The sequence below is a fragment of the Camelus dromedarius genome, chromosome 17 (assembly GCF_036321535.1).
Source record: "Camelus dromedarius isolate mCamDro1 chromosome 17, mCamDro1.pat, whole genome shotgun sequence".
NCBI lineage: Eukaryota > Metazoa > Chordata > Mammalia > Artiodactyla > Camelidae > Camelus > Camelus dromedarius.
In genome coordinates, this window is record NC_087452.1 from 30,794,140 (window position 1) to 30,818,979 (window position 24,840).

The 24,840-nt window shown below is 45.2% G+C and overlaps 2 protein-coding genes across 5 annotated transcripts in view; both read right to left on the reverse strand.

Moving 5' to 3' along the window:
• CACNA1D (calcium voltage-gated channel subunit alpha1 D) overlaps positions 1–24,840 on the reverse strand; it is a 296,376-nt gene that overhangs the window by 162,240 nt on the left and 109,296 nt on the right. The window lies entirely within an intron of this gene.
• Positions 2,013–2,488, reverse strand: LOC105093182 (large ribosomal subunit protein eL32-like). Its single transcript, XM_064496126.1, has one exon. The coding sequence runs from the start codon at positions 2,433–2,435 to the stop codon at positions 2,028–2,030; it is 408 nt and encodes a 135-aa protein (XP_064352196.1). The 5' UTR covers positions 2,436–2,488; the 3' UTR covers positions 2,013–2,027.

A 24,840-nucleotide genomic window follows, 5' to 3' on the forward strand; every position in this document is an offset into this window, starting at 1 on the left:
GGTTCTGGAAAGTTCAGAAGTCACCATACTTGCTTCAGTTTACAGGCCAAGGCACTGAGGCCCAGGGGGAACACCAAGCACTACTCCCCAGCCCCAATGTTGGAAGCCTGTGACAAAAAATAGTATTGAAGGCTCTGAAAATACAAGAAAGAGCCTAAACAAACAAGCACCTTGTAATCACAATCACTGAAGTCCCATTTGGCTACAGCTACAAAAACGACATCCATCCTGTTCATTTGGGCATAGGCGGATGCCTTTTTAATGGTTTCATAATCACTAAGATCAATCATCATTTTAATAATGATTAGTGTTGGAAAAGGCAACAGGCTTAATCACAACTGCCTCAATTCAAAATTCATTAACACCCTGTGACCAACTGAAATCACTGCACTTGAGCTCGCTATGCTTCATAAATGGACCTCCTAAAAGAGCTGTCAAGCTGTTTAATTTCCATTCTCTGTATTTTAAAGCTGCCTTTTACGCCAGTAGAGTTCACTTTCCATAGTCACTTCCCTACCAATTTAGTGTTCAGGCAAACTCGTCATCAGGATAACTTTGAGACATATGAACAGAAGATCCCACGAAAGCTTCAACAGCTAAATAGATGCTATTTTCCAAATATCTGGGTTCATTATTTATAAAACATCCTAGTGAGTGAGTTAGGATAAAATGGAGCAAACAAATATAGGTTTTCCTTTAATTATAGTAGTGTTGATGAATCAGACCTCAAATGTCTGGAAATTACCACCTTCCACAACTTGTGATTCTGCTCAAATGCCAAACTTAAAAAAAAAAAATCCAAATCCAGAACAAATAGTTCAACTGTTAAAACTCAGTCTTGAATTTTTCACAGCTCAAAGGAGAGCACAGAGAGAGCCAAAGATGTGAGATAAGTCTACCCCTCATTACAGCCAGGAAAAGGTAAATAGGTGGGTTCTGAAAACCTGCAGGGCCTACACCCCACCAGCTTGCTACTGACTTTGAAACAACCAGACCCGCAAGCCAGGATAAGGAAAACCACAGGCTAGCTGGATGACTTCTGACTACCCATCTTAAACTGGGGAGCACAAGGAATTTTAGAGTCACACAGTCTGGATTCAGAGTTCCCGCTTGGTCCGGCTATATAGCTGTGGACAAGCACTTAATCCTCCCAAGCCTTGGTTTCCCAATCAGTGAAAGTGCTGTCAAAGGAATTAGTGGACTAACGTGCAATGCCCAGTGCAGAGAATGCACACAATAAATGGTTATTATTTTACTGGGAATTGAGGGTAGAAGTTCAGGTCTTGACCTCTTTTCTAATATGGCAGAAGCTCTCTAAATTAATTTGCTTTTAACCATCTGGTCAGATGAACTAATATTCCTGTTCCTTCTGGGTAAAAGATAATGACTAATGCCCATGCCACACTGAACCCATGTGGCTCCCAGGTTGATTTCTAGAAGGTTCACAAGTTTTTGTCCTCAATGCTTGAGTTGTATGCTTACTAAGAACTGGTTATGTTTGCTCCTAAGTTTATACCAGGTGGGCTTGTTACTTTAACTACCTAACTTAATCGTATGCTGTTTGAAATGATGAAACATGAGGGCAAAGAGTCACTGCTGCCACAAAAACTCGGCTGAATCCCTGAGAAGTCCTAGGTAAGCAATGCTGCTGAAGGTCTGTTTTCTTGTTGGGTTGGATGTAGGAGAGATAACAGCAAGGGATAAGGGGAAACCGTACACTTTTAGAATTGCTCTCTGCTTTCTTCTCATATACCTTTAAGTTCTTATTCTATTTTTAAATAAAATACAACTGGAAAATGTAGGTACCTGATAGGTGTAGTTTATACAAGAAAGAAAATGGTACCCTGACCAGTAGATGCATAATACTGAAAAAAAAAAAAAAAACAACCTTTCATACCTACACCAAAAGATTGGCAAATAAATGTTCAGTTATATAGCCCAGGTTAAAGTAATGTTTAAAAAGTGTTTCTAATTTTTTTTTCCAGTTTCATGGTTTTATTAACACAAATACAATGTGCACGAGCTGTCTATTTGTTTTCTTCGCTACGCAGCCGGGCGTTGGGATTGGTGACTCTGATGGCCAGCTGGGCTGCTCTTTCCACAATGGCTTTGCGGTTCTTGGAGGAGACGTTGTGAGCAATCTCAGCACAGTAAGATTTGTTGCACATCAGCAGCACTTCGAGCTCCTTGACATTGCGGACCAGGAACTTGCGGAAGCTGCTGGGCAGCATGTGCTTTGTTTTCTTGTTGCTCCCATAGCCGGTGCTGGGCATCAGGATCTGGCCCTTGAACTTCCTGCGCACTCTGTTGTCAGTGCCTCTGGGTTTCCACCAGTTCCGCTTAATTTTGACATATTGGTCTGACTGGTGCCGGATGAACTTCTTGGTCCTCTTTTTGACAATCTTGGGCTTCACGAGGGGTCTGAGGGCGGCCATGATGAAGACTAGGAGATGGCTGCCACCTCCATAGGTAGCACCGAGGAAGAGAGCCTAACTTTTTAAATGAGTCTCCCTATCAGACTTTCTAGAATAACCAACTTACGGATCAGATTAAAAAGCAGGTGCAGCAGGAGGCTGGAGAGACTAACCAGGGCTCACCTTGTCCTCAGCTCCAATCTGAGGTATAGCATTTGACTGTGCTCACCATGAATTTGTCTCTAGAAACTGCATCATAGGGTCCAGATGCACTGTCAGTCATCAGTGCATGTAGATTTAAATGAATACCATATTGCTCTTGTGACCACTTGTGAAGCCCTGACAGAGCACCGAGTGCCACCACCTAGGGACTCGAGCTTGATGGCGGCAAACTCTCCAAAGTTGAATCTAGGTCATCACTTCTGTCCTCCTGTGTGCCAGAGGGGCACACATGGTAGCAGTGGCAGCATTATGTGCTGAGGCAAGAAAAAGGAAAGGAGGGAGGCAATGTGGGTGAACACAAGTGAGAAAGAGAACGTATTTAAGCGAGAAGCACAGAGTCACATGTGGGAACAGAGGCTGGCAGCCTCTGGTGGAAACACAACTGGTTAGAAATGCCCAAAAAATCGCCCAGGTGCCGATTGCTAATGCCTCACCTTCACCATGACTTCATTTATGCTATCAAGGATTCTTTCATTCTACATTGCAGTCTGTGTGATATACAGTTCTTGAAGTAGGATGAAGAAGGGAAATAAGGCGTTCTCTCGGGAGTCAATGTAAATCTCCACTAGGGTGATCTTCTCCGGATAGACCAAAGACCAGTCCTGCCTCATGAATCATCAGCTGGGGGAGATTGTGTTGGTATAAAAGGCCATCAGGTAAGCACAGCTACCTTCTGGGGAGTGACTACTCAAAACTCCTATTTCTCGCTAGACCAGGGGTTGGTCAATCACGGCCCACAGGCCACACTGGGTCCACTGGCCATATTTTTGTTACTAAAATGTTACTGCAACACAGCTGTGCTCATTCACATAGGTACTGTCTACTGCTGCTTCTGCACTACAACACCAAAGCTGAGTGATATCAACCCAAACGGCACTGCCTACAAAGCCGTAATCATTTACTATTTGGTTCTTTACAGAAAAAGTTTGCTGACCCCCTGCTCTGGACCCCTAGTGCCCATGAGATACACTGCTATTGGCTTTTGTTTCTCTGCCAGATAAAGACAAGGAGAATACTAGTGATTATCCAGCCCTGATCTTTCTAATATGGTGTAACATTTTTGCTTCATGGCTAAGATATGTGTGAAATACTAGCCAAAATCTTTGCAAACACAAACATTTTTAAAAACAGGTCCTGACAGTCCTTCCTTACTGCTTCCTGTGAAAATACACAGGCGCTAAAATTACAGTGACCGCCGAGGCTTTGGAAACACACACATGCGCTGTCCCAGATGGTGTCTGTCTTCGTTGGAGGCACAAACTACAATTCAGAATTGCAGGCACAAAAGAAACTGCTATTTAGGGAATATTTTTTAAAAGACCTTGAAGGACCTGACTCCCCATTATTTCCAAACAAGCTTTCAGTTTTTACTCTGTATTTAACCAAAGTTCCTACAAGACTGTAAAAAAAAAAAAAAAAACCACACACACACAGACACTGTGAAAATGAGTTAAAATAATAGTTTCTGCAAAATACTTTAAGTGCCATGGCATTCATCCTTTAGAACTAGGTGAGAGAGTACTATAATTTGGTCTGTCAGCAATGATGTCAGCGTACAGCAGACCCAGAACAGCTCGTGTTGATCCTTTGAGGTTTGGCTTGGGGGGTGGGTAACATTGTAACAGCCTTAAATAAGACTTAACATTCATCCTTCTACAAGAAATGGTCCTCAGTAATGCTATCACAGAGAGAACACCAGAGCCATGAAAAGACAGTCCCACACAAAGGGTGCAGGCTCCACATCTGATACTCATGCACGTGTGCAGATAAGCTATGGCAGGCAGTGTTGGTGACAGTGAAATGCTTCACTTTGTACTTGAAAAGGAGTTGGCTGAGATGTGTGCTGTTACCCAGATATTAAAGGACAAGGCTCTCTGCCGAAAGTACTTCATTTTCTAAGTAACCAAGAAATAGGACTATACACCTTCCCGCCCAGGGCTTACTGAGCCAGCCCTCTCTCTGCCATCAACCACCTGCCACCCCCACGGCCACTGTCTAATGATGCTTGAGGGGAAGACAGAGTTGATGGCAGTGTCGGGGAGGAGGAGAAGCTAGAGGGAGGTCCCCTTCCTAAACCAAAGTGACAGGGACTTAAGAGAATCATAAAAGTGGTCTCCTTGTTCCCTGGGGACTCTGCATCAGCCGCAGTCCAGAACCACCAGTCCCCGTCCCTGAACAGGGAGAGGTAGAGGCAGGACAGTCACCATGCTGCCTGCCGGCCGGGTAGGGATCCATGAGCTTCCCACAAGCCAAGTGGACCCCAAGGGGTCCTAGGCTTGAGCTATCTCTGGGACCTCACCCGAGGGGACTGGTCACCATGAGAGGTCACCCTAGGAGCACAGGCTGGGCACTGGGGATTAAAGGGACTGAGCCAGAGCCATGAGTCCCAGGTCAGGGCCTGTGAGAGGGGAGGGCTCAGCAGACCCCATAGTACCCCTCCCAGGCCACTGCATGGGGATGCCTGCCAGATGGAGTCTGCCACCTGGCTAGTTTTAGCTACAGAAGCTGCAAAGCCTACCAGGAAGAAATCCTTAGTCAAGCCCAATTAAGTGAAAAGGTAGTTGTCCTTTTACTGCTTCCACAAAAAGGGAAGGAATTCAAGGCGATATTGGAGAGGGGGGTGCAGAGCACAGATCCCACTCGCTTCCTTTAGCGGCGGGTGGGGTAGCAAGTGGGAGCCTAAATCAGGCTCTAACACTGAAGTTTCAATAACTGAGCTTGACTGGGAAGGTACAGGGTCTTCCCAGGATGTTGTGAAGTAAGCAAGAGAGGAGAGTCACCGAGCCCAGGTGAAAGCAGTGACAGGAGACATCAAATCACATCACGTTAAAACATGAGATTCCTCAGCTGGTGAAATCTGGAGGGGTGAACTGAGGCTCAAAGAGATGAAAGAACTTATCTGACATCATAAACCATGACAGTAGCTACACTGAAACTTTCCCCAGCACGACGACACTTGAGTGTGACTTGCATCCATGTTTAATTTGAAAAAAAAAATTTTTTTAGAGGAATTGGCTCAGGGTCTAGGTCAGATTACAGGTCTTCCCCTCCTTGAGGGTTTTTCCTAAGAGAGCCTCCTTCTCTCTCTTCATTTCACCACTCAGCCTTTCCCTCTCCTGTCTCTCTCCCACCCTCCAATGCAGATGGCCTTTATCAGCTGCTACGCCTGCCCCACCTCCCCCTCCATCTGATTCACTTTGACAATCAGGACCTTACTTTCGGCCACACTGTCCCCAAATACTCAGGCCTCGGTTACGATTCTCGGCTATTTCCAGATCAGGGCCACCAGGAAATGACTCTAGAGCAGGTCTTTCTGGAACCTGGACATCAGCCACCACCTCCTCTTCACCTCTCTCATCATGAGGGAGGGGGCCCAGGGCAGCACTGAACAACCCAAGCCCACCGCACAATGCCACTAAGAGCCCAGACTTCGAAACATCTGATGAGCCCCATTTTTAATTAGGGGGGATACAGTGAGCTTCAGACTCTTCTGCTCTAATTCTATATATCTTATTGGTCAGTTTCCAGCTTCAAAACTCATCTAGAAAATCCCAAAGCAGCAGCACTGAAAACAAAACTCTTCCTTTCCCTCCAGAGTTTATGAATGTTCTTACCTGGCTCCCTTCTGGCCCTGAAGGCAGGGAGTTGGACCATGTGACCCCACGTGCCCCTACATTCTCTCTGCACTGGGTGTCCTGAACCTCTCTGTATACCAGTTAGCCACGTCCTCAACAACACATCACCAGGGGACCAGTGGCCCAATCATAGGACTTATCTCCTCAATTTGTTGCAAACTCATAAATAGATCCGAAGGTCAAGTAGAAATCTGGGTGGTCGCAAATTGTCTGTACTTTTAGCAAATTCCTTTTGTCTATACCTGAGACAAAATGGGCACTTAAGTTAATGAGCAAGTAAATGAACAAATACGCCCACCCTCCTAAAATTGATTATATTTGAAAAGAGGGAGAGGGCTTTGCGATGGCAGACTAGAAGGACACAGAGCTCATCCTCTCCCACAAATATATCAAAAATAGATCTACATGTGGAACAGCTCTCGCAGAACACCTACTGAACTCCAGCAGAAAATCTAGTACAAGTGGAGCGACGAGAAAAATCTTCATGAAACCGAATAAACAACAAGGTCCTACTGTAGAGCACAGGGAACTATATTCAGTATCTTGTAAAGGCCTATAATGAAAAAGAATATGAAAGGGAATATATATATGACTGAATCACTATGCTGTATACCAGAAACTAACACATTATAAATCGACTGTATTTCAATAAAATAAAAAAAAATGACAAAGAAAGGAAACAGGGCACCAACCTGGCAAAGACGGGAGTGATGCAGAGAACACCCCCAAATCCCAGAGCAGCAAACCTTCTTGAAGTATAAACAGTGCCACCATGGCCCTCACACAGCTCAGTAGAGAAACAACCGTCTTCAGGAGACGAGCTGGAGACCAGAGGCAGATGTGGGCTGCTGTGGAAAAGCAAGGCAGCACATCTAAACCACCAAGAGGAAAGGAGGCAGTGGGGACATGGCCATGGACACACTGATAACCAGGTGGCTCTGCCAAACATAGGGAGGGTAGACCATAGGGTCCATCTCGCCAGCATCAGCACCAGCGCTCAGATCCAGCCACCCTCACTGCCCTTGCGGCTCCTGCCGGGTCCTCTTTCAGAGCTGGGACATGGAAACAGACCCAGACACAAATGAAATGTGGTCTTTGCCTTTTCGTGCTCTGCTGTACTGAGTTCTGTCTACTGCCCACGATTCAGAGACAAGTTGAGCCCTCTTCATTCAGGGCTGAAAACAATGGAAGAAACCCTTAGGCCTCTGTGACACTCTTGCACATAAACACACACTCTTTTCTCCCCTTCCCTCTCTACCCCTTTATAAAAATGTAGCAATTGATCTGCTTTCTTCCACCCCTATTCTACCAATGCAATTTTCATGGTCATCAGAATGCTTTGGGTTTCTTAGAGTTTCTCAACATACCAACAGGGCGCTCATTTCCACGATGCCCCTCTACCACCCCACTGGCATCACCTGCACAAGTCCAGTCTCGGGCCTATCTGAGGGGACCTCGCTGTCCCTCACAGACGTTCTATTTCCGATGACTAATCCCATCAGAGCCACAGCGCAAGGATTACGGGGTGTGCTGAGTAGGTGAACTAACTATGCTGAGTAACTGAACTAACTTAACACCAACTAAAAGCCTGTTGGGATACAGCAGAGTGCCTGGGTGGACTTTTCCCAGGTGAAGAGCCATGTAAAGGGCAGTAAACACCAGGAGAACATACCTTTCAGATGAGTGATTACAGCTGGGCTCAGGCTGGCAGGAAGAGGGATAGTGGAGGCCCCCAAAACCTACCTGGGTGGGAAAGGCTCTGCATGGCAGAAGGGGATGGGGCCTGGGAAGAGGGCAGAGTGAACCTGGCTGGCCAGAGGGCATGGGTTCACTTTCTGTTGTTGTTTTCATTATTATGTAAGACCTAACCAGTCAATGTGCGGACTCTCCTTTCTTCTAGTTTGCGTTTCCTGTTCTTATTACATAGATGAGTTCAAAACCTAGGTTCATTGCAAATAAAAATGAGAACAATGCTGGTCTGACTTCATTCCAGGAAAAAAGAGAAAGGAATGAGTGTTGATCTAATCTCTGTCCTCAGTTCACTCCATGGTTATCTACAGTGGCTTGTAACATCCCCTACCCACTCAAATGCTTACCCCAAATCGCTAATTTGAACAGTATCTCCAGCACTTTTGTCTCAGGCCCTGAGAGTTCAGATGATCGGCCATTTCAGCTCTTGTACACGACACTGACCACTACACTGTAGGTGGGTAAATGCTGACAGAAGGGAAGGAATGAACTACTTCATCTTTTTATTTAAATCTTTGTTGAAAAGCTAGAACTTTGTTTTGGTCACTGAGTACATATCAGATTACTTAGTGAACCCAGAGTCTCTGCCCCATCACTACTTCTCAATCTCCTACTTGTTGGTTTTTGTTCCCCAAACTAACAGAGAAGGCAACGATTCTGAAACTACTCCAACGCCTTATTACTGAAGGAAACACCTTCAGGAGCTCACAGTAAAGGGGGAGAGAGAATCATGTGGTGAGAAAACTGACCCCAAGGTACCCAGGTAAATCAAATCAATCACAAAAGATGGAAGGATTCTGAATTTGATAAACCAGCTAGATTACAGAGGCTCCTGTGGTGGGTTTTAATGGCATTCTGAAGAAGAATTAGCAAAACAGCCCATGTAACAAAGAGCAATGAATCACAATTATTTTTCATCCATATTACTGCAACTTGCATCTTCCGCTTGAGCAGATTTATGCTAACATTTATTACAAACACTTTCAAACATGGAGAAAAGCTGAAAGAATTTTATAGTGAATACCCCATACCTACTGACTAAATTCTTCAAGATTCTGCTATATAGATCTTATCACGTATCTCATCAGCACAGTATTTACCCATAACACATCTTGTTTTTAGATACACTTTAAGTTACAGACCTCTGTATACTTGATCCTTAAACCCTTAAGCATGCATGTCACTATCTAGAGTTCAATACTTACTTATAGGATTTTAAAAGTAAAATTTCCCATTGAGAAACGCATTAATCTCAGGTGTGCCATTTAATGAGTTTGACAAATGCATGCCCTCCCTCCATCAACACATGGAACATCACCATCACCTCGAAAAGCTGTGCTGGGCCTCTTCCCACCCAGTCCCCACCCCACATTCTCTAGAGGCAACAACTGTTTGACTCTTAACCACCATAGGTTAGTTTTGCCTGTCCAAGAACTTATTTAAATGGACTTAGTATATTTACTCTTTTATGAAAGGTTTCTTTCATTCAGCATAATGATACCATGTGTATCAGTAATTCATGCCTTTTTTACTGCTGAGTGGTATTCCACTGTATGAATTTTTACAGTTTGTTTATCCATTCCCCTATTGAGGGACACCTATTATAGTGTCTAGGATTTCTTTCTATTGTGAGTAGAGCTGCTATCATCATTTGTGTATAATCTTTCTGTGGACATGTTTTTGTTTCTCTTAGGTAAATATCCAGGAATAAAACTGCTGTGTTATAGGCCATACAAAAAACTGCCTGAGGATTTTCCCAAAGTGTTTGTACCACTGTATCCCAACCAACAACGTGTAGGAGTTTCTTGCTGTTTTACACCCTCACCAACATTTGGCATCCTCACCCTTTCCCATTTGAGTCACTCTGGTGGGTACCGTAATGGCACATCATTATGGTTTTAACTTGCATTTCTCTTGATAACAGAACTGATGAATATTCTTTCATGGACCTTTGGGCCATCTGTATCTTCTATTAAAAATATCTGTTAAATCTTTTGCTGGATTTTTTTAAAATGGAAATGTTTGTCTTTTTATTTTGGGTTGTATGTATGCTTTACCTGTCCTGAATACAAGTCCTTCATCTGTTACATTTTGCAAATATTTTTCCCAACTGGGGACTTGCTTGTTCATCTTCCTCACAGCATCTTCTGATGAGCCCATGTTTGTGACTTTGATGAAGTCTACTGCATCGGTGTTTTCTTCTATGGTTGCTTTCTGTGCTGTCTTAGGAATCTTTGCTTATGTCTTTGATTTTCCTCACATAAGTAGAATTAAATGGTTTGCTTCCCCTCTCTCCTCTCTCAAGGCAACTTCTGAGCAGCACACACCTGGTTTTTCTCTGCACCACCATCCCAAGGACCTCCTCCCCACCAGGACTAGGCAGCCATCAGCACCCAGCAGAGCCTGCAATGCAAGCAGGGCTGGCTCTGGACACCCTCAGGTGATCTCTTTGGAGCTCCCTCTGGCTTAGATCCAGAAATCTTGAAAAAATAAAAATGAGACACTTAGCCAAAACCCAGGGCCCCCTAGATTTAGCCTCCAATGAAGGGAGTGGCACCCTCAACCCTGTGCACATTCGTTTCCGTGAATTCACACCTGGCTGATTCTGCTATTTTCCTTTATTTGCAGTTATGGGTTTCAAACCCAGTGTTTAGGGTGAATTTGTTTTCATTTGTAATAAAAGGGTATTCTCTAAGCTTTTCACTATTAAGGCAGGGGTAGGGAGCGGTGCAGGAGAGGAAATGGAGTTTCAGCCTGGCGTTGGAGGCTTTGTGAGCAACTATCTATTCTCATCCTCATGGGGGAGGTGCCCTTCCTGCTCCATGCTCCAGGTTCTAGGGCCTCTGCTCCTCTGGCAGAGCCACGGCCAGCCCTTGTGCAATGGGAGAACTTGGGCCTCAGAGCCTGCATCCTGCCCCGCCTCCCTCCTCTCTGTTGCCCCGAGTCCTCCCCTGATGTTAAAGTTTTTAGTATCTTTCAAATAGCAGGGGAATCCTTCAGAAGCCATCCTGAATGAGTCTTTGCTGTTGTACAAGTCCAGGTATATTTGCTTATCCCCCAAATGTAGGGTGCAAACCAAATTCTTATACAAATGTGACTGTAAGAGCTGGAGTAGGGGTAGTCCTCGGCTGGAAGAAACATTTCCACACCACGAAAGTACAAATTTTATCCCCTTGGGTTTTCTTCTGCTTTAAAAGAGGAGCCAGAACTGGGTGAAAATGATAGAGATTAATGATCTTGATACCCTCCTCAAAAAAGGCCACCCCCACCCCAGGCCCTTCCACACATACTGCCTAGGGACAGCCTGCTCACTAGACGTGGGCCCCACCCTCTCAGAGCCTAGATCTCTCTAAATATAGGGAAGCAGGACAAGGGCCTTTGCAGAGCTGATACTTGATGATCCTACAATTTGTCTTGGTATATTCTTATTGTATTAGACCTGTATCACTATTTAATTTTTCATAAATTTTCTTTCTAATGCTTATAACAATCTATAACTACTTTGACTATCTCTCCCTGTTACATGCCCACAGCTACAACCGTAGGAGACACTTTTTGTCTACTTTGTCACCATATTACCAACTCTTAGGACAGTGCCGGGCACAGAGCAGACACTCCATAACCATCTGTTCAATAGAAACAGGGGTGCGCCATCTACCGTGGTCAGTTTATAAACTTCCAGTAGAAAGGGGCCACATCTTCCCCATCTTCCACCTGTTCAGGGCTTCTTCACACTTCGGAGAGAAACGGAACAAAAGGAAGCCTTCCACTCTGGCCTGGTGACCAGGGTAAGCTCTGTAAAAGGATCCCCCGAGGACCTTCCCACAAGAAGGGGAGAAGGAGGAGTGGAGTAGGGAAAGAAAACCTGACTTAGTGCTGGAAGATGAGGGAGGAAGACCTAGTGCCCTGTAAAAGGATGGGATAGCACTAGCGGCCCCCTCAGCCACCGCCAGCGCTGTGAGGACCAGCCAGTCAGCCCCGGTGAAGGTCCCAATCTGGGAGCAGGTTATCCTCTCCAGCACCTCACAGCCCTGGCATGTTCCCAATGCTTCACAAAGGTTGGCCAAAATGATTTACTTCAAGGAAACAACCTGAAACTATGATCTTCACAGAGAAAGGAAAGGGCAGATAAGGGAGAAATTTCCATAACTAATCCTAATTCTGAATAGTAATTTCCTGACAGCCAGGAGAGATAAGGCATGAGCAAGTACAAAATCGAATTCCACCTCTTTCTGCTTAACGTCGGGTCCACGAACAGCCCGTGCGAGATGTGAAGACTGTGGGTTAGGAAGGGAGTGGAAACTGGAGCCACGGGGCGTGGTAAGTGTTTTGTTGGTGTGATTCTTGCGTCGGGACTGGACCCGCTGTCCTCTGACACTCCACAGGCACTGTTTCTACATGGAAGGAGGTGGAGCTGGCCAGTGAAACCAGCAAAGGAGAGATGGCACTGGTAGGAGCTCCCTTGGGGCCTACTAGCTGACACTTGCAAAGGGCTACAAATACCGTAGTTCACAAAATCTGACAATGTCAGAGTTGTTATCCCCACTTCACCAACGACATTGTAAAGCCCCAAGAAGTTACAGAACTTGCCCAGATCACACAACTTGAGAATGGCAGAGACAGTGCTAGAATCCCAGTCTATTCAACAGCAAAGCCAACATTCGCCCCACACAACTGCACTGCCTTACAGGTGAAAAGTGCCACGCGGAATCAAGTACATTCCAATGATGTAGGTTATAAATGGAAGGAAAGAATGTACTTTCTTCAGGAAGGAACAGGGAGGGTGGAACCCAAAAGAGCAATGGTGTGCACAGGGGAGAGATGGGCACAATCAACGCCTATGGAACAGTCAGGGCTCTGCATATTTTTGGGGACCAGCAAACAGTCAAGGTGGCCGCAGCTTGGGTCTGGGGGCCTACAGACTGGGAGCGAGCAGGTGACACAAGAAAAGCCAGTGGGGCCAGAGCATCTCAAGAGCCTTGAACATGGTGCTCAGAAGTTTTACCTTGTGGCCAGAAAGATCCTGGGGGCTCCTGATCAGTAGAGACAGCAACATGGGGGGCCCGTTGTCAGAATGCTTTCTGGACTCTGACAAGGCAGCAGCCACAGCAGCAAATCTGGCTGCCAGGGAAGTCCTTCAGTGTCAGCATAACCAGGACTGTCCATGAGCTGAGCACCTGGCTACCTGAGGAAAGCCACACGCAGCCTGCAGCACTGCCAGCACCTGGCGCCCTTTGCTGCCAGTCGGGCTTTCATGCTCCTGCCTCTCCACCCAGTTCTCCAAAAGCACCACTGAGGTAAGACGCATGCTAGGTGGAGGGCAGCTGCCAGGACACCTCAGAGAACTGCATCCTGGAAGGCCCAACCCATCCTACGCTGGGGGGTCCCCGTGACCAGGGGGCTGCGGGAGCTGTCAGGGTTACCAGGTCAGAGGGACAGCCAGAGATGTGGCCCAGGGCTCCTGGACATTCCTTCCGCAGAGAAGGACTGAGCACCTACTATGTGCCTGGCCCTGTCCTGGGTGCTGGGAACACAAGGTGAAAAGGACAGATGGGCACTCTCCTCATGGAGCTTCTGCGCTGTGTCCAGGTCAAGTCCTCTCCTCACAGCACACAGACGCCTCCACCCACCTCTCCCAGCACACTGGGTGCTCACGGCAATATCCTTCCTCCCGGCTGCATCCCTGACCACCAGTCACCATTCCAGCACAGCATCCTGGGGCTGGGCCCAGAGCTGGCACTGAACAACTCAGGTAACCACCCACAGTCCTTGCGAAGGAGCCACCACTGTGAGAGCAGACTTACTCCTGCCCCTAAACTACAAAATTATATCACCACCACCGAGCATTTCTGAGCACTGCCTCTGAGGCAGCCATTCTGCTGAGTACTTCATAGGCATTGTGTCATTCAGCTGTCATAAACCTACACCCTGTGAAACTGGAAATACCACCTTCAGTGTTTTACAGAGGAGGAAACTGATGCATGTTTAGAAGGCAAAGTAGCTTAACCAGGGTCATGGAGAGGAGCAAGGATGTCACTCCAACATGTGCTCTGAGCCCAAACACTGAACTATCTCTCGCTGCCTCCCGCACCCCCACCCCTACTGGTGTCAGAGGGCCTCTAGGAGAATCCAGGGATACACCGTATACACAAAGAATAATGTACACACAAGCGCCACACAGAGCTACAGGGAAGAGGCTGCTTCTGTTATAGACAAAGAGTATTGTAAGGCAGCCATTCACTATGCATAGTTGGTCATGACAATATCACGTAAGTGCTGGGCCTTGAGGGATGTGCAGGATTTGGAAAAGTGTAAAACAAGACGGGGGCATTCTAGGCAGCTGCACTGGGGTAGGTGAGCATCATAAGGAAGAAAGGCCCAGAGGCTGGAAGAGATGTTCAAGGCAAAGTAAGTCAAATCGTCCCAACTATATTCAGTAACACTACCTCCAAAACTCCCTGTGACACCAAATCCTACCCTCTTTGCCCTCAACCCACCAGATAGACAGAAATCAGTGTCCAGTGCTTGCCTCCATGGAAACCAGCCCAGCATACTCTCCTCCCCCATCAACTCCCAAACTCAGATCCTAAGCACATGAAGAAAAAAAAAAAAAAAAAAGAAAGAAAGAAAGAAAAAAAGGCAAAGCTGGCACGATTCTGAGTTCAGGCTTCCTGCCTTGTTTCCTATAGGCTCTAGCACAGTGCTTATTTGCATGGCTGATTGGATAACCCATTATAGAGTAGAATATTTTTAGGTCTTCATCTCCAAAAAAAAAAAAAAAAAAAACCCAACCACCAGGGAGAGCATAGCGTGTTTCCTCGTAGGCCTGCTGCAACTGCCAAGCATAGCACAGGCCAGGGGCAGGCAGAAGACACTGGAGTGGCTGTCTCCTCACTAAGGCTGGTTGATTTCAGAGCATCTGTATCTGTCTGGAAAGGGGATAGAGAGAGAAAGTGTGCGCAACTCTGTTGTGTTGTGGGATGAGAAAAGGGAGGCAGGACACAGACTGGAAATGTCAAACTACTCCACGTCCTATTCTGACCATCTCTCCACAATATGGCCCTTTCCCCATCCCTACCAACAGCTCCTGACCCACACCCATGGAAAGGAGCACTGATCCTAAAGTCCTGGGGCAAAGACATGGCAACGTGGTATAAGAGGGCCAGTACCCTTCCCTTGGGTCCAGAGAGAATGGAAGTCAAGCCCTGGACACTGATGACAATGATGATATAATGGGAATGCATCATGTCCCAACCCTCCCACCACATGACAACCCCTCGCATCAACTCTTCACTTGTACCCACAATGTCTCAAGCAATCTCAAACTAACCCTGCAAGGTCACCGGAGCAAGAACACACTGGAATTGCAAAGTTTTCAAAGGATCATCAAGCCCAACCTCCCCCTCTTCAGATGGAGAGTTGAAGATCCAGAGAGAGGAAAGGATGTACTTAAGGTTGCACATCAAGGAATGGTAGAAAGCAGATGAGATAAGAAACGGGATAATCAACAAGCCAGCTGTAACAAAGAACACGGAAACTGCAGGAAACCTGGTATCAGTACAACATCAAGAACTGTCAGTGCCCTGTCACCCAGAAATGGCTGGCTGGTTGAAAGGTGGAAAGGCTTCTAAAGACTCAATATGGAACCAGGAGGAACAGAATACCCAGAAAGGATGGGGTTCTGTTTCACAGGATGCAGCATATGCCTTGAGTCAGAAATCAACACACAGGATGGTCTCTCTCATAGCCAGAATACATGCATCCAGAATTTAAGGGACAGAAGTGAGCGCGGCTTCTTTTACTTTACATCTAATATCCAACTCACAGGATTATCTGATTCCCATCTCAGTAACTGTGATCTGCTGGTTTGGAGACCTCTGTCCCCATGCAAGGAAAACTTCGAACAGAGTACAATGAATTTAAACATGAGAATACCACCTGGACGCTTAGGTCCATTTATGCCACTGAATCAATCGGCAGGGAGAAGGGACTAATTCACAGACTATAGGGACCAGTTCTGATTAGCAGAGGGAACCTGCATTGCTTTTACACAATGGAGGCCAGGAGGCAGTCCAGAAACCAGGTCATTTTCTGGGGATACCTCTTAGTACTTCCATGCCTTATACTAAAGGTTAATAGAAAACTCCAGCAATCTAAACCAGGCAGGAAACTTAAGGCTTGGACCCTTCAGGAAGGAAGGTGTGGGTCATTCTACTAAAGAACCCCAATCAGCTGATGTGGCTGAGAGCAGGTCAAATACAGAACACGTAGTGGGAAAAGGAAGCCACTGATGGCAACTGTGGCCACATGATCAATTACAGAAATTAGAACTACAGTAGATTTGCATATTTTCTATTTGCCTATTATATGTGTAGTTTCTATTTGTACATGTTAATTATTTTCTTCGCTTTCCTTCCCATTTTGATTTTATGTACAAGTTGTTGGAAGTTAACTAAGTTAACAATTTAGTCTTTAGGTAACAGAATATGTCACGGGATTGTGACTGAATTTGAGGAGTAATTAACCAAGCCAGAGAGGAATACAATGGACTGTGTGTCTCCTCACTGGGGTTATGGGTGAGAATTTCTCCACTCACAGTGAAGTTAGTTGTATATCGTTAGGTAGAAATGGTTGTCACGTTGTCATACAGGAGCCCAAGTGCATCCACATTCAAACAAAGTCAGCAACAGCATTGGCTCCAGTCCTTCTCAGTCTTGAATCTCTCTGACCTCTCCTTCTACTGCATCCCTGTAACTGCCTCTTCTGCCTCCCTTTTCTAATTTTAAGGGCCCATGTAATTACACTGGGTCCATTAACCCAGAACAATCTCCCTATCTCAAAGTCAGTCGATTAGCAACCTTAATTCCATCTGCAAAGTCTCTTTTGTAATATAACATATTCACAGGTATATCACCTGCAGGGCAAAGATCATGGGGGCCAAAATCCTGCCCACCACACCATATGACCCAGCAATCCTAATCTATTTTTCCCAAGAGTAATAAAAGTGTATGTCCACACAAAGCCTTGTGTAAAAAGGTTCACAGCAGCTTCATTTTTAACAGCCAAAAGGATGTTTCCAATGTTTGGACCCAAATGTCCAGTAGGAGCTAAGTGGATAAATTGTGCTATATCCATAGAGGAACATCACCCAGCAATACAAAGGACAAACCTTTGATAACACAGACAAGAGAACACTCTGAATCATTTCTATAAAACTCTAGGAAGGACAAAACTAATCTATAATTTTTAAAAATCAGATCATTGTTTGCTCTGAGTCAAGAATTGGGGTGGAGACTGACCAGATAGGACACCAGGGAACCTGATGGTATGATGGAAATGTTCTGTATCCTCATCAGGGTGATGATGACAGAGGTGTATAGAGCTATCAAAATGCATTGATCTGTACACTGTACGCATTTTATTGTATGTAAATTATACCTCAATAAAGCAGGTCATTTCCTTCCTCAAGCACTTATGGGAAGCAGACCCCAAACCACCCATAACCTCTAAGGACAGTACCGGAAGTCCACATTCCCCAGCCTGCCGCTATGCTCTGTGCCCAGATCCTCAACATCTGTCATCTCCAAGTCTCCCCTCCTCTCTTTTTCTTCCAGGGTCAAGGATATCCAAGCAGCCAGCTCCCATCAAGGTGTGCAGGCAATAATGCAGTTAAATGTAGTTCACCGTAATTGAAGGTAATTCATGCTGTCACATTTGCTGTAACCAGAGGTCTCGGGAGCCAGAGATGCTGTTCACATTAATTGTAACTGACACCTCTTCCCTCCTTCAGGGGAATCCAGCCCCAGTAAATGGGTTTCTTTGCTTTGGGTTCAACTAACCCCAACTGGATCTCTCAATCTCTCTTTTTCTTTCAGTGAAAAACGACTAAGATGGCTGAATGATGAAAAGGAAGAGACAGTTGGGAAATCACAAGTCAGCCAATTTGACATGGTAGCAAAGCTGACTTCAGCACTTTGGGCCTGTCATGATGTCCAAAACGACCCAAATACTGACTCGGTTGATGGCCTTCTTCAACTCCTGTGCAGGCTTGCTGGTTTCTCCAAGCCTTTCCTCCTGGGTCATTTAAGAAACTTGGTAAGAGTAGAAACAAACAGCCCAGGGGCCTGTCTCCCTAGAGCCATGCTCAGAACAATGGAGGCAGCTCTGGGGACAGGCGGACACTAGAAGATACAACATCTTCTTCCCAAATGGCTCGGTCCCGAGGGCCAAGGCCTCCAAGGGAAGGGCCACACAGCTCTGCAAATAGGCACTGCAGGCTCCAGGCCACATGCTATCTCTGCCTTGCTTTGACTGTATTTGATGTTTTATTATCCTTGGAAGAGGAGGATAGTCCTGTGTCATAAGGATGCCATGAACATTAAACAGGATCATATTTACAAATGGTCTTTGAAAATCAGAAGCAGTGTGTTATGCTTCCATTCTAAATTGTGAATTGCTGTGTTTTCAGGTACCACAGTCCCCACCAATCTAACTGCTTCCCTGATTTTTGTTACCTGTCTGGCTCCTTGAAGGCAGAGTTCACCATCCTTGTAGAAAACTGTAAAATTTAAAACACTCTGCATACAAGTTATTATTACTCTGATTCATGAGATCCATAGTTACCTGTCCTTCACTGTGATCAATTACACCATGTCAATTACTTTGAGTCCTCTTGTCTTTCCAAACAACTCCTACCAATCATTTGGGTGCAAGATCATTTACTATGTTCCTAGAAAGACTAAAGTACTTAAGGACCAGAAAAATAATGCCCAATCTATCTCCTCAAGAACTTCCACAGTGCCAAACACACCAGGAGCCTACCATGGTGGTCTCAAATGCATGGAAAGTGTTGATGTCTGGAAGGTTCTGCCTACCTGAAGTCATGGTTCTTGCCCCGGCAACTGCTGTGTGGGGTGTCAATCCATTTACTTCTGACAAGACAGGAGCACAATCTGAATAGGCTATTTTTTTGTGTGTTTTTTTTTAATCAGTTAAAGGGATTTGGTGTTACCTCTAATGATCTCACTCTAGCTTACATGTAATAATAGTGTAAAAGAGAAAGAAATGGAGTCACAGCAGAGCTCTGGAAACTGGGCATAACCAGCCACCTAACTGCAACACCCACAATGAGAAACGCTCACAGATGGGCCATGACAGCTGAACCACAGGAGTCAGCACAGTGCTCTGCCCTGCAGTGGGCCTTGGGAAGGCGATACTCCCCATCTCAGACCATGAAACAAAGGTGATTGTATAAGGTTCAAGATCCTTAGATTTGGGGCTCTACCCTCACCAGCAAGGATCCCCCACTCCACCCAGGGATAGAGACTGCTCTCTCCTCCAATACCAAGGGGCACACTATGTTTACATCACAAGCAGTGCTTCCATATGTATGAACAGCACTTTACAGGTAACAAAGCCACCATTCATAACCACCATTTCCTCCAACTCTCCGATCACTCTGTGAAGTCAGGATACTTACCCCATTTCACTGCCAGGGCTAGTAAAACCAAACCAGCTGACAGACGCTCGTCCAAGGGCTATCACTGACCCATCCTGGCACCCCACATAGCTTTTATGACCTCCTCATTAAGTTTTTTAGCTACAGAGAGCAGAGCAGAGTAGGGGGATGAGGAAGTGTTCAGTGACCCTTCAAAAAGCCCTCCATGTGTGATCTTCCTTCTCAAGGATATGCCAGCCCCCTCTTTTCCCTGAGCACAGAACCTCCAGCTTGTTCCTTGCTCCCAGACTAATGAGTTTAGAATGACTCTCTACTAGGCTAGCTCTCCATCTGTGGTCTAGTCACCCAAATGCCTGCTCCCTGAATCTTCTGCACCATGCCCTCTACCTGCAGCTGCCACTTCTGCAAAATCCTATTCCCACAGAGCAATTTCATCTACACATTCAGACGTGGGAATCCAGTGTTCCTTCTGCAAACCAGGATCCAAAAACTGTCCACTCCCAAATCTCAGTTACACTGACTTCCCACTGCTCGACCAGTTAATAGCAGTCTCCATCATCACTTTATCCCCAACACAAGGGAATGAGTAAGCCAGTGAACACTGACCTCAATAAGAAACAGTGCCAGACTCTCAATCCTGGGCTTCAGGTGTCTTCAGATGTCTAGAATTTCTTTCAGACAAGCCTGCTTGTGTAGCCTCTCCAACATTATGAACATTTATTTAAATACAGACACATGCTATCAGACCCTCTACCAAGTTCTCTTACACTCCATTAAATATAACCAACTAATTCTGTTAGGACATGCAAGCCAGAGGTTCCCAAACACTAGTCCACAGACCAGCTGCACCAGAATTACCTGGAGAACTTTTTATAAAATAGTAACAATGACAATGATGATGACTTCTTGGGTCCACCCTGTCCCACAAAATTCTGGTTCTACTTGTCTGGAAAGGAATGAAGTGCTATGGATTTTGAAGTTCCCCAGGGATTTCAAGTACACAGCTGAGTTTGGGCATCACTGTTCCCCTGCCATGTCTGTGGACTCCCTATCACCTCCAACTGGTCGCTTTTACTGCTGCTGTGTGAATTGGGATTGTTGGCTATAGCTTAGACTAGAACATTATTCTATTTCTTCATTTTTCCATCATGAAGAGTATCTGAATGGTATTTTGCAATTTATGAAGCATTCTCATTTGATTTAGAGAATCAGATGACCTAACAATATGGTCTCATCTATCATACAGTATGTCCCAGAAACTGTTCTGAGTGCTTCCAATGTAGAAAGTCACTGAATCCTCACATCAACTCGAGGGGGTAGGTTTATTATCATCTCTGGTTTTACAGATGAAACTGAGGCACAGAGAGGTTAAGGAACCTGCTCGAGGTCATACGGGTCACAACAGAGCTGGGATTCAAGCCCCAGCAGTCTCTGAACCACTCTGCTCTACTGCCTTCCAGAGTAAGCATAAGCATTATTCCTACTTTAAAGAGTTTAGGTACTAGCTCATCAAAATACCTGGAACAATCTCTCAAGGGGGGGCTGTATCTGTTCCATGTGTGAGCTCAGGCCACTCAGAAAACCCCAGATGCAAAACCACAATCTAGAGCTGAGTTTTGTTACGTGAAAGCCTCCACTTCCCCATCAGCCCTCCTTCACGGCTTCAGGGTCCTACCCAGATCACATGCATGACATGTGACCCAGCATTCTGTACCTCAGCTGCCCCTCACTGTCTGTGAGGGACAACTTGGTCAGTGAGCGAGAAAGAGTTTTGTCAAAGCTGTACCTGCTACATAACCAGATGAGAGCGCTGATCAACTGGCAGAGGAGATGGGAAGGGAAGGGAAAGGAAGAGAAGGGAACCAAGACCAATTAGTGATGGACAGACAGGAAGGGAGTTTCCCGAAGTCCCAAAAACCACTTAATGACAAGTAAGACCCAGAACTTAGTCTTGGCTCCTGCACTGAAGTCCAGGAATTGTTCACAAAACAAAAACTCTAGGCTGGTAAGAACTTCCATTAACTGCTGCTACAAAGATAAAAAGTCATCAGCTCTGATCACAAAACACCTCACCATCTGTGAATAAGACTATTTGTAGCCCTCATTCCAGAAAGGGTTTGTGACAGCAAGGACAATACAGGACAATTCAGGTGAGTAAACGTCTGTGATGCAGCAGCGGCAGGGGACGGCAGCAGGCACGAATTTATAAGAGCACTGTGTCGCTGCAACGGGGTGTCAGCCTTAGAAGTACAGGCCTTTGATCTCAGGTAGCACCTCCCTACCTAGTTGTGGGGCACAGGAAAAGCTTACCTCCATGAGCCAGTCCCCTCAATCTAAAATGGAGCGAAATACCTATAATGGGGTCATTGTATGAAATAAAAGTATGAAAAGTGCCTCCCATAATGCTTAGCACATACTAAGTGGTAGCTACTACCATCATCATCATCATCACTAACAACATCATTTAACATCTTCTGCATGGAGTCAGGAAAATCAGCCATTAAGCTATAAGAGAACAGTATTCTCAGGGCTGAGGTTTGCAGGGCTCTCTTCCTCTACCCCAAATTATCCTACCTATTTTTAGAATCCTGGGATTTCTAAAATCCTAGGATTTTTTAGAATCCTAGGGTTTGTTTTAATCAGTTTCTTGCCTTCTCCCTTGCTACTAAGCCAGTGGTTCTGAACCAGGGGGCACACCCCAGAGAAGGCACATCTTGGTAACGTGGATAGGCTCACAGCAGTGGGTAGAGATGAAAGGAGAGTATCTAGCATTAGAATGTAATTTTGTAGCTTAAAATTAAAACCCTTAATACCTATGACAGGAAGCAAAGCTTGACCCAGCCTTTGCTGATGGGATGTACAGAGCAGAAACACAGCACTCTGCGCACATTAATGAACCTCACAGAGGATGGGGCAGAGCAGTGAGCATGCACACAATCCTGGGAAGCATATCAGAATCTTTGAGGCTGGGGCTGGAGTTTTTATATTCATGACAAAAGGGCATGACCTCAACAAGGGGAAAAGGAAAACACTACGTTGTATGTGCCTGAGATGGTATCCCTCCTCATGTCAAATTCAGAGTTAACGGTGGAGTTACAGAGCAGGTAACCCAACATGGCGAGACTGCCAACAAAGGACAGAATCAATAGACTAAGTGAGAGCAGGGGTGGGGACAGCGCATAAAGGATGCATGTATATTACACAGGAATCAACTATTTTGATCATTCAGAGCAAAATTCTTCAGAGATTTGGGGGTTTAGATCTGTATCTCGAACAGGTTAGTTACTTTCATGTAACAACTTATTTTGTTGCTTCTATGATTATGAAAATTTCCTCGAGGAACAGGGACCGTACCTTTCTGTCTCAGCATGCTCCCATGCAACGGTGACACCTGCTGTTCACCAGCTGCCTGTCCCTGGGCACATTCCTCCTCGTGCCTCAGTCTCCTGATTTGTCCCTATCTCATGGGCCATGAAGACTGACTAAACTAGGTATTACACACTCTGTTATCTGCAATCCCCAACTCAGCCCCAGCTCTCCTGGCCCCCAGCCCTTCGTGACAGCCCAAATACTGGATCGGTGGGGTTTTAAAAGAAACCAACTATGTACTTAAGGGCTTCCGGGCCTCTCCCTCAGGAAGAGGAGAAACAGAATCAGCAACTGTCTCATCTCCATCGATCAGTGACGAAACTGAAAGGAAAAGGAAACCAAAGCTCTGCTTTCTCAGTAAGAAGCTCAGAGCTCAGAGGAGGATATCAGGAACCTCTTCATGATATATGCTGGCTAAAAGGAGAGCTGAAGCAGATGTGAAGTCCTAGGGAGTCACCAGTTTAGCCATGGACAGAAGTCCTGATCAAGGGCCACACCCACGGCCCCTGTTTCTGATTTCACCAGGGCCTGTCAGTACCTTACTATTTGCAGAATTTCACAAGGCTGAGAAACCAAATTCTTCCACGCCTGGGTAATTCCAAAGCAACTAAATGGATTGCTTCAGCTAGCTGCAAATAAGCATGAGAAATTTCAGCCTGATTAGTTTGTCTGAACATATAAATGTCTGAAGGCTTTCAGAACTAGGACAGACATCTCAGCCCTGGTCATAGCGCACCATGATGGCGGTGGGCCTGCCTGGGCTGATGGCAGCTGCCATCAGCCTGGGTGGGGCAGAGAGGAGACTGCAAGACCCCATATGTGCCTCTGGTGAATGAGGAGAGGTTCCAGTACAAATTAATAGACTTCCATGTATGTTTTACTTATACTATGTGATTTTACTTATACTATGTAACTAATGCTCACATTTCATTTAAGGGTATTATTATACTCATTTTGTAAAGGAGGAAACTGAGGCTTAGAGGTGTGAAATAACTCAATAGTCTGAGTTCTCGAATATTCGATTACTTTAACATCAAAATTTCTCAAGTTTTTAACCCCCTTTTTTGAAAAAAAATCAACAAAGCAAGTACTTTGCAACTCACATCAAAACCACAGAATTCTGTATTCTGTGTACTCTTTGTTGTACAATTGCACATCTAAAAATTTATTCTAAGGAAATAATCATAGATGTACATGGTGATTTTGCCACCAAGATATTCAACACAACCTGATTTGCAGTAATGAAAAGAAGAAAACCACCTAAATTTCCAACAGACCATGGCTTAAATGGAACAAACATTTTAATGAAATACTATGCAGATAAATTATATCTATTATAATATTATAGAAGATCACACAACAGGCCACAGGCATTCACAATATGTCATTCAGTTTCAAAATAGTATAGTTTAAATGATCTCATTTTTTTTAAATGTACACTGTTTTGTTTTTATGTTTCCTTCATGTTCGGAAATGAACATGTTTTGCTTTGAAACTTTTCTACCCTGGTGTGAAAAAGGAAATGCAGGCAGAGCCCCACCTTCAGGAAAAACTAATACATAAAAAAGGAAAAGATTCCTTCCACTGGAAAACTATTTAAAATTCAATTTACATACAGCTTTTTACCAGGAACATACCTGTGGTTTTCTTTTTTAAGGCACACTGATAATGTATCCAAATTTGGCCACCTAAAACTTATTTACTTCCAGGATTGGCTAATCTGCTAGTGCTCTGAAGAACATTTTCAAATGAAATTGAGTTTCTCAGCTGTGCCAGGGCCAAGAAAGGTCTTCCTAGATGACATGGATATCCACTGCAGAGCTATGCCAAGACCCAATCTCTCAATGCCCAGGCCTGGGCACATACCTCGTCCAGCTATTCCTCAGCCTCCACAGATCAACCAAAAGTTCAATTCCTTTCACTGCAGCTAGCCCGGGGCTAATTTTTCCGAAACATGCCTTTCTTTTGGTTTGTGTAGAAGTAGCAGTAAGTA